Genomic DNA, 10,006 nt, shown 5'->3' with positions numbered 1-10,006 from the left:
CCAAGCCATAACTATGGTTTAAAGGGATCATTCAGTTTTTAAGTGTGGTTTAATCAGGTGTTGACATCAACACTGACTTCACTGAGACTGCCACCGACAGAGATTAGGTTCCTGCTCAAGTCTTTAATGTTGAATTATTATATTTAGTTCATCTTTTTGAGCTCATGGGGACACAGGAGATGCTTGTCTACTGCGATCGTGTTTGGTTAGTTTGTGTCACTACAAACAAAGGATTTCAAACACCAAAGTCACAAGATAAAAGTATAGTTTGAACTGTCTGATGGACACAGCAGTCGATTAATAACTCCTGTGTGTTGTGATATAAAAGAAAAAAATGAAGATGTTCTCTCTGGACTTTGGTGTAAGGGTGTGAGCAGTTAACAAACTTCAGTTTGTAAAGTGTTTTATACAATAACTCTATATTAAATAGTCATAGGATGTTCTAAAAACAGCATGTGATATGTGTTTTATTGAAAAGTGCCAATCAGAGAGAAATCATGTGGACATCACTATTGATCCATCTTGCAATAACATCAGCTCATAATGACTTGTAAAAAAAAGACAAACAAAACACATTTTCTGTTGTTTTGTTTTCTGTTCAGAATATAATAAACTTACAGACTACAGTGGATACCTGAAGTGCTCTCTTTGCTGCCCTCAAATGTAAGAAAAGCCTAACTTTGCTAGTGTTACAAGGTATTTGCTGTAAGTCCAAAGAACACCATATGGACTAAAAACCTTTTCTCTGCACATGTAAAAATAACCTTACAAAATCACACCGTAAACGTTGTTCTTACGTTGAAATATTGTGCGTAAATGTTGTCTTATTTCCCCCTTATTTTTGGGAAAAATGTCTCAGTCAGTTATAGATTCACTCACTCAGGAGCCTAAAATAAACCACAAAGCAGACGTCATACATACCAGCCTCATTTTAGTGAACAATATGTGCACTTTGTGTTTTTCCATCGCTCCCTCCCTCCCTCCCTCCCTCGCTCTCTTACCCCTCGCTCTTTCCACGTTCTCCACTTTTCCCTCGCTGGACACAAGTGTTTGATTCGCTGTCTGGCCGTGCATATTAATGAGAGGGGGACAGCGGGCTGCTTTTAAAAGAGCTGCTGCCTCAGTGAGAGAGAGCGAGAGAGAGGGAGAGAGAGATTCATCCAAGCGCGCAGGACGCACAGACTCAGAGTTGCACAATCAGCGCTCCAAAAACAGAAAACTCTCTCTGCGCTCCTTCACTTCTCTCATCCAACACTGACTGCGAGTGGATAATATTTGCTGCATCTGCCAGAAGACTTTTTCGTTATTTCTGTGCATTTACACTGCACAGAGAAACCGTTTTTGGAGAGTTCGGATTTTTTTAAGAGTCTGGTTGGAAAGCAAAAGATTCCATCTTTTTGTTTTTGCTTTTGTTTTATTATTTTTTAGACGACATGCGTCGGTGCACGGCGGTGCTGCTGTTGTTCGTGGTGGCCTTGTACTTCCTGAGCGCAGAAGGTAAACTACCCTTTTTGTGTGCACTAAAATGTATGAGAAATAAGTGGACGATGTTATGTTATGGTCAATAGCCTGTATTGATCAACTTTTGGTTTGCGAGAATGTTAAAATTATGTGTAACACCACTGTTTATTTCCAAAATGTGGAAGGTAGGAATCATGGGTAAAGATACCTTCAAATGCCCTCAGTGATGCATTTGCTTCCATGTTGTCTCTGATAAAAAAAATATATGTTTTTTTAATTTGAAATTATAATCTTGTCCCCAGCTGCATGTACTTTACCTTTAATCTGATGACAAACACTTATTTTGACACCAGAAACTCCTTAAAACAACATGGTGACGATGAGGCTATGGTGTTGTTGTTAAGTTTGGTAACAACACAGATGAAGCTGGCCATTATGTACTGTAGCTGAAATCATTAAAAGCCAAGGACTGGTGACAACTGACTGAGCCAAATGCATTTTCTATTGCAATGAAGGACTTTTGTTTCTGTCAAGATTCATATCAGGAAGAGTTATAAGTACTATAAGAGAAATAAACCCATCAAATATGTTGTAATGTAATTTTTGGACAGCTTTTTAGCTTTTTGCTGAAAAAGTTGTCTTCATCACCATATATTCATTTTCTATGTTGTTTCTCAAATGTTTGGAGTTAAACTAAACAAGTGAAATCAGTGAGTATGACACCCGTTTCTGTCTGTATATAAAGTGTTTTTTAGGCAGTTGCACAGGCTTTTATTGTTTCTTTGTTGTCCGGTGTGTTTGTGCAGAGTGCTGGCACGACTGCGTGGTTTGTGACAGATTTAGAGGTATAGGCAGTCAGGACAGATAGCAGGTGATGGATGAAGGAAAACCTTGAACCATGCAGGTCATCACCTCCCATCACACACACACACACACACACACACAACCCAGCGAAACTAATTTCCTGTTCAATCTGCAGCTTAAAAAAACTGCTGAACCAGAATATGTTTGATGGAAATGTAGAGATACCTCACTCTGCATGTTACTTCAGTTGAACATCTGCCTCTGTGTGTGTGTGTGTGTGCTTGTAATGGCAAAAATCCTCTAAACAACAAAGTCTTACATGAACGCAGTGGTGCAGTAGGTTTTCCATGGCTGCAGCAAAAACCACTTCAATTAACCAGATTTTTTTAATGCAGAACTCAAATTTAGCCTATTTGCCCTTGACTCCATTTCAAAAAACGTAAAAGTGCATGCACTAGAGCAGAGAAGAACTTGTGTATCATTAGCAGTGAGGTACCAAATGTAAGCACCAGCACCGGTAATCCTCCACATCAGCGCAAATTGTAGATAAACCTCAGGATTTCAGTAATGAATGAGAGCCAATTTGGTGTCAAATCACAAAGAACAAACTCCCCCCCACCCCATCGGTCTGCAGGAAGTAATTACGAAACCAACTATGATAATCTGTCAAACAATTCATTTCCCAGGTGGTCGCGTTCCATCGTTGCTCCAGTCTCCACCGCTCACAGCAGGCTCCGGCAGTCTGAGACGGGATTCCCATTCATGTTTTTCTGTGATGAGTAATAGCCTTTATGATCATTGGCATGTGTCTGCTTTGATTTGAACAGCCTACAAGTGCAGGTGCACCAGGAAAGGACCAAAGATCAGATACAAGGATGTGCAGAAGCTGGAGATCAAACCCAAACACCCATACTGCCAAGAGAAGATGATATTGTGAGTACTGTGAGACCTTTTTTTTCATTATCTCTCCCTTTTTGCCTCTTCTTTTGTATTCCTCCTTATCTGTCTCTTGATCTTTTCACATTACTTCTTTCTCCTCTCACTCTGTATTTCATTTCTTCTTCCCTCCAATGTGTGTGTGTGTGTGTGTGTGTGCATGCGCTCGACAAGCTCTATTTGTTCCTTCTGGACAGATATACAGTTCCGTGACTGGACTCCAGAAAAACCATAAAAATATCTGGCAGCTTTATGGGCTTTATCACAACACTGTTGTCATCTGTGCTGAAAACACTTTGGAGTATTTAGTGTGTGATGATTTAATTACAACCTGCAGCCGGGAGGCTGAGACGATTTATGAGCAAAACTGTGTCTTAGAAAGGAAACAGCTCTCAAGAACTTTCCAGAACTTTCAAGTATGTGCTGCATGACATTGTAATGTAAGTTTAAACCCTTTTTTTTTTTAATATATATGTAATCTTAGCTTCCATACAAAGCATCGTACATACAAGAGTTGTTACCCCCCCTATATCAAACCTTATGACTTATATATGCATATAAGTGTCATGACATGTTTAATGTCATGACCAGCAATGTTTAATAAATAAGCATGTTTTTATTTATACATTAGAATTTTAAGTGTTTGGTGATCAAGTCTCAACAAAAGCCAGAAAGAAGAGACCTGACGTGATCTTAGTGTGGAATGTGTACATCGTTTCACGTCAAAGTCACTCGAGGGGAAAACAGATGGGATTGTTATGGCAGCATCCCCAGAGTGAGATTTGTGTTAGAGGTGTAATCTCTGCTGCCACCTGCTGGCAAATTACAAATGACAACCTGGGCAACAGCAGCAGCAGCAGCCAAGTGAGAGAAACAGATTGTGTGGATGTGACATGGTGAATAAATCTGTTTACACCTTCACAATCCCCTCTCAGGGACAAAACAGTCCACATATGTGAGACATTAAATTTAAGGGTTTGGATTAAGGGGTATGCTTTAAAGCGCCAGCATTAAAATATCTGTATATTAATATATGTTTTCGACTTTTTTACAAATGCTATATATTTGGATATAAAGATATTTAAGATGCATTTTATCCATTAGTTAATTGATTAACTGGGGAGAGTGTGTGTGTGTGTGTGTGTGTGTGAATGCCCTTAAAAAAAAGACTGAGTCTGAGAAGTTTATTTGATTTAGTCTTTTTTTGACCCTCAGGCCTGTTGTGTATGTTACAAAGCTATTAGTTAAGGCTACTCTATTAGCATGAGATGGGGGCCACCAGCTGTTAGTGCCTGGTGAAAAACGAGCCTCAGTCGGCTCCGGAAAGCAACAGAAAGAAAGTGAGCGGGAGAGAAATGAGGGAGCGAGTCCCCCCTCCAGCCTTTGTTGTGGCCGTTTGGCTTACGGCGCTCAGTTTGGCATTCTGGACGACCACCCCGAACAACAAACACGCACACACAAGCTGAGAGCCACGAAATGTCCCTGCTCTCTCCATATTTCTCTCGTGTTTCTACAGTTCCACTTTTAAATTCACAGTTGTTTCCATTATACTTCAATAACACATCCATTTTGTTACATGTTTTTTGCTTTTGTTTGTCTATCTCACCTGCTTTTCTGTCTTTTCTTATCCATCCCCATTTTTCTACCCTATAATAAGCTGCGTTCAGTCCCTTTACTTTTAAATAAATATACCATTAAGAACACTTATTAATAACGGATGTTACCCAAGTATCACCCAAGTATTATCTTAAAAGTGGACTTAAAATGCACCGATTATGAGGGATATCTTCTTTTATCTATGCTTTTTCATATTGTAGTTGATATTGACAGATTTTTAAAAAAAAAGCATTATTTTATGTCTAAACCTGTAAAGCTACTAGCAGCTGCAATAAATGCAATCAATCAAGTGTACGGACCACTACACAATGTTTCAGTATTTTCTTTTGACATTTAGTGGAGTAGTAAAATAAAAAAAAATAAAATAAAAAAAGGGCAAATACTAAAGAAAACTGCAGCTGAATGCTGTCAAGTAATTTAATTGTTGATGTACTCATCAAATCATGGCAGCCAGTGGCACTTCAGCTGCCGGTCAAATGATAACAACAAGCCACCATGTGTACACATTAAAGGTCCAGTATGTAGAAATCAGTGACATCTATGGACCAGGTGATACTTTTCATGTCACATGTGTGCAGAGATTTCATCATTTCCGCACACTCATGTGCACGTCAACGCTCAAAGAATACGAGAAAACACACAACTGAGAGCGATTTCCTGGTGAAACAATTGAAACATAAGCTTGCAGACTGCAGATTGACTCATCCACTCACCCCTCATTTTGCCCAAGCACTTAAGTTATCGATAATGGCCTTTGCGTACCAAAAAGAATGTTAGCTTTCCTTTGCGTAGGAAGCTTCCGCTCTGGCTCTTTTATCTGTTTGGGCTGAAAGCCAAACAGTCTTTATCTTAAAGCAGTTATACACACACAGACTGGACCTTTAAACCTTGCTGATATGAGACCAGTGGCATGCATCTGTCAAGCATACAATCAAAGCTCAATTCGCCCACAACAAAGCATCTGCTCAACTAAACCTCAACAGCCAAACCTACTGACAACTCAATGGGCTCTAAAAGACGACGCAAAACACTTTAATCTAATTCTTATAACAACTGCAGGCAACATGTTTATTGAGAGTCAGGCCTTTTCTCCTCCAATCAACTCTTTGAACGTTTGTGTTTTCCTCTGAGCCTTTGAGTGTGTCACTGGATGGAGAGGCCCCCCCCCATTGCATGGTGATTGTTTTTTTCCCACATTTCAGAGTTTCAGCCTGAATACGCCACATGCAGGCAGACTATCTCTGCCGTTGCCTTTAAGTAGCAGGTTACAGACAGGCCCCAGTGATTCAGTGAGCTTAGATGTCACATCTTTTCAGTGGCACTTTCAAAATATTGCTTCATTGCCAAGAAACTGCCTCCCAGTGGAGGCAACTGTGGAAATGCTGGTGACACGGGCGAAGAATAAGTGCTAAAATTTAGGGGAGGGAAATGTGTCAACCAGGGTACAACCTGACCAGTTCCTATTCAGATGAGTCAGACTGGTTTTCAGTGCCTTTAATCTGCATTTTTACTTCCCTCACTTCACACAAATGGCTCCTGGAGTTGATTATCTCTCAAACCACTGAAGTCAAAGCCAGCTGTCCAGACATATTATGCAGCCGAATGAACGACTTGAACGAATGACTTTTCTCATGATCGATCAATCTGTCGCTGATTTTCTTGAGAAAAGGAAACCAGAAAATATTCACATTTAAGAAGCTGAAAAAAACTTGTTTTGGTTATTTAAAAAAAAAAAAAAAAAAAACACTCAATTTGATTATTTGATTATCAACATGGTTTGGGATTCATTTAGAAATTGATAAATAACTAACCTAATCAAGTGTGTATTCATGGTCTTTATATGTTGTTTCGTTATCATCCTAAATGGGCTGTTAGCTGATATAATCTTAAATCAAACTCAGATTGAGGTAAAAATTGACTTGCTATGTTCAGTTTAATTATCCTGTGAAATACAATTCTGCTTCAATTATGCTCCAGTATGCCGTATTTTATTCATTTTCAGCTTCCAGTGATTTTAATATTGTCTTCTTCTTGTTCTTCGTTCTTCTCTTCAGTGTGACGATGGAGAATGTGTCTCGGTTCAAAGGGCAGGAATATTGCCTTCATCCCAAACTTCAGAGCACCAAGAATCTGGTCAAATGGTTCCGTATCTGGAAGGACAAGCACAGGTAATAAAATAATCTTGATGTTCATACACATAATCTGATGATAGGTTAGATTAAAAATTAGTTATATGTGGCCTAAAGTAGCCTGTGGTTGAGATTATTGACCATGTGTTTGAGGTGTACTTAGTTCATTCTTCAGAATATCTTATTATTGTATTAAACATTATAAAACAGATTTTAAGACCATGCACAAATCATGTATTGTGGGGAGAGAAGCTACTGTATAAAATAAAAATAAAAATAAAAATAAAAATAAAAATAAAAATAAAAATAAAATAAAATAAAATGAGCATCTGCTGTTGAAGGAATAATTCATCATTCCTGGAAAATGTGCTTTATCAGGCTGCAGCTGACTAGCTTAGCTTAGCACATAGTCTGCAAACAGAGGGAAACTGCTAGAGCTGGAGACATCCCAGCTGGTGTGAGGAGGCTTCACCTCAGTCCGATCAAATATCCATGTGTAACGAACCGATATGTTAATTATATACTTTATATACTCTGAAAAGATAATTGCAATTGTAGAGAGATAATTTGTGGCCCTTTCTTTACTGATCTCTGCTATCATTTGATTCTGACTTGTAGAGCATGTCTGTTTTCTTCTTGTAGAGGAAGAAAATGTGATGAGTGTGTGAAATCACTGAAAGAAATAACTCTATTTTTGTGTCTTCCTCAGGGTATATGAAGCTTAAAACATCAGTATCCCATCCCACATGGATCAAACAAGACAAACTCTACACAACCACCACCAGGACTGTCTTTGAAGTACACGATGTAATCGACAGTCCTGTTGTACTTCTCTTTCCCTTTCGCCTGAGATCTGTCAAATGCATTAAGAGATTCCATTAGTTTGTATGAAAGCCGCTGGGCACATTTTAGTCGGCCATCACTGTAGGTACAGCCACTCACCAGTCCAGTCTTCACAGCTGTTATTACACTTGTCAAACAGTGTACAAGCCACTGCCATCTGTGTTCGCACAGTTGCAGGTTCATTCAACTATGATTTAAAGGGACTTTTGCGTCTGGTTTTTAGGCTTCTTTCATGATAGAAATGATAAAAAAAAAAGCAAACCTTCCTGTGACAGATAGCGTTGGGGTTTTTGTTGCTTTTTGTATTCAGTATGACAGGTGTAAACTTCTATACAATGTCGACCTTTAGGATCTGGTTACCTGTGTTTAAGAGGTCGCTCTTCTGTGTGTGTGTGTGTGTGTAGAGAGAGGAGGCAGGAGTTTGTACTGTTTGGTCAGAGCGAGATCTACCACTGTGCACTGTTTTTCTGGTCCACGTTATTCATATGTGTCAAACAAACACACCACTCTGCAGTAATATGTAAAAAAAGAGAAAAAGAAAAGTGTCACTAAACATGCATCGTGTAGTTTCCGTTGATATGACAAATACATATAGTTCATATGTGCCATTGCCTCATACATTACAGTGTGTGTATCGGAGGAAAACATTATTATTAAAACACTAACAAAGTAAGATTATCTACAGTTTACATCAACGAGAGAAAATCTCTTAAATGTTCTATAGTTTTCATAGTTGTTTTTTTTAGTTCCACCGGTTCAATGAATTGTGCAATAAAGCAACATCTAATAGAAATGATCTCTATAACCTTTGTATTAAGCTATAATAGCCCTAAAGGGTATTATTTTCTATTGTTGTTTGTGTGAACTAATATCCCATTAAAATATCCAAATCAGCAATGCTTTACTTTACGTCCCAAACTCCATTCACTTCTCGTGCAGAGGTAAGAATCTTCTAAAACAGGTCAGAAATAATGATATTGTTATATAGTTCAAACTACACATACTAAGTTTATCTCATGGATTTTCCTACATTTGGTTCTTTGCCAAGTGTTTATGATGGCCCTAAACAAAATACGTTGTCTATTTTATAGGAATAAATAACCATATCGGTGCAATGGTGTGGCTTGTTCATCTGTTTTTTAGTTTTTGAACAACAAGGGGGAATGACATATTTCACGCTTTGGATACATCACTGGTTTGCTGGAGTTGACTCATGGTTGGATTTGTTATTTTTCATGTTTTTTTTTGTTGTTATTTTTTGACAGTAAAAAAATACAAAAACATTATATGTGTTAACTTTGTAATGGGCAATAAACTGTATTATTATGTCATAAAGATTTGACAATTGCACACACTTTGTACTTAAAATAAGAAAATTATACAATTTGGCTGAAAACAACATAAAGGGTATTAATTTCTTCTGCTAGTGCTCATTTCACTGTCTCGTACAGCCCTCATACTCTGCTCTTCTGTGATGTCTCCATCTGTAGCTCTCCTGAACATTACTGTCAGTTGTGTTATTATTCTGTATACTGTGGACACACTTTGTAATTATGATTTTTGGTTGTTGCTTTTTGCCGCCAAACAGAATACACACACACACACAATATAACGGCATATATAAACATCACATTTTCTTTGCATTTGAAAGAATGTGCATTACTCTTGTTTTATATCTTATATAAATAAATATATATATATGTATACAAAGAAGTATTTTGTAAATGGACCAGTGCAGCCTATATGTTAGAAAGAATGAATTCACCTAAAGACTTTATAGTGTCATGTATGTTGTGTCACTGCATTATAGTTGCTGTTGCTTTTTTGTTTATTTAAATCTTGGTTTGACGACATATACTTGGGAGGGTGCATGTCTGGACTAGTCCACCAAACACACAGTTAGATGTTCCACTGACTATTAAACTACAAACACAGCAATAAAGTGTCTGCAGAACAGCTCATGTTTGTCCTCCATTAATTTGAGTTCACCACTGAAAGTGAAACAAAACGGGCGTCAGTGCAAATGTGAAAAGGGCAAGAAAGACAAAATATAAACGCTGACTCAGCACTCACTATCAAAATAGTTGCTGTGAGGGAAGCAGTCCACCAGGTGGCGGCATATACCCATTGACTTATATCAGTTCAACTCCAGAAGGGAGTAATTGTTATGTATCTGTTACAAATATATAAAAGAAATGTGGGGTTCGGGTCAGATT

The 10,006-nt window shown here is 38.1% G+C and overlaps 1 protein-coding gene across 1 annotated transcript; it reads left to right on the top strand.

Annotated features, from left to right (window-relative positions):
• The first annotated feature begins 1,111 nt into the window (after positions 1-1,111).
• On the top strand, positions 1,112-9,746 carry cxcl14 (chemokine (C-X-C motif) ligand 14). The gene is made up of 4 exons (XM_058650482.1): positions 1,112-1,497; positions 3,093-3,198; positions 6,873-6,986; positions 7,657-9,746. The coding sequence occupies exons 1-4, from the start codon at positions 1,434-1,436 to the stop codon at positions 7,670-7,672; spliced, it is 300 nt and encodes a 99-aa protein (XP_058506465.1). The 5' UTR covers positions 1,112-1,433; the 3' UTR covers positions 7,673-9,746.
• The last annotated feature ends 260 nt before the right edge of the window (positions 9,747-10,006 follow it).

This window comes from Solea solea, chromosome 14, assembly GCF_958295425.1.
Source record: "Solea solea chromosome 14, fSolSol10.1, whole genome shotgun sequence".
In the NCBI taxonomy this organism is placed as follows: domain Eukaryota; kingdom Metazoa; phylum Chordata; class Actinopteri; order Pleuronectiformes; family Soleidae; genus Solea; species Solea solea.
The sequence above is the reverse complement of the archived record's forward strand: the minus strand, read 5'-3'. Positions and strand labels throughout refer to the sequence as shown.

What these genes read in the sequence shown, in the direction of transcription:
- cxcl14 (XM_058650482.1), top strand. Translation starts at nt 1,434, where the DNA reads ATGCGTCGGTGCACGGCGGTGCTGCTGTTGTTCGTGGTGGCCTTGTAC. An exon ending in GTACTTCCTGAGCGCAGAAG is followed by an intron (nt 1,498 to 3,092) that starts GTAAACTACCCT and finishes TGATTTGAACAG; the next exon opens with CCTACAAGTGCAGGTGCACC. An exon ending in TGCCAAGAGAAGATGATATT is followed by an intron (nt 3,199 to 6,872) that starts GTGAGTACTGTG and finishes TCTTCTCTTCAG; the next exon opens with TGTGACGATGGAGAATGTGT.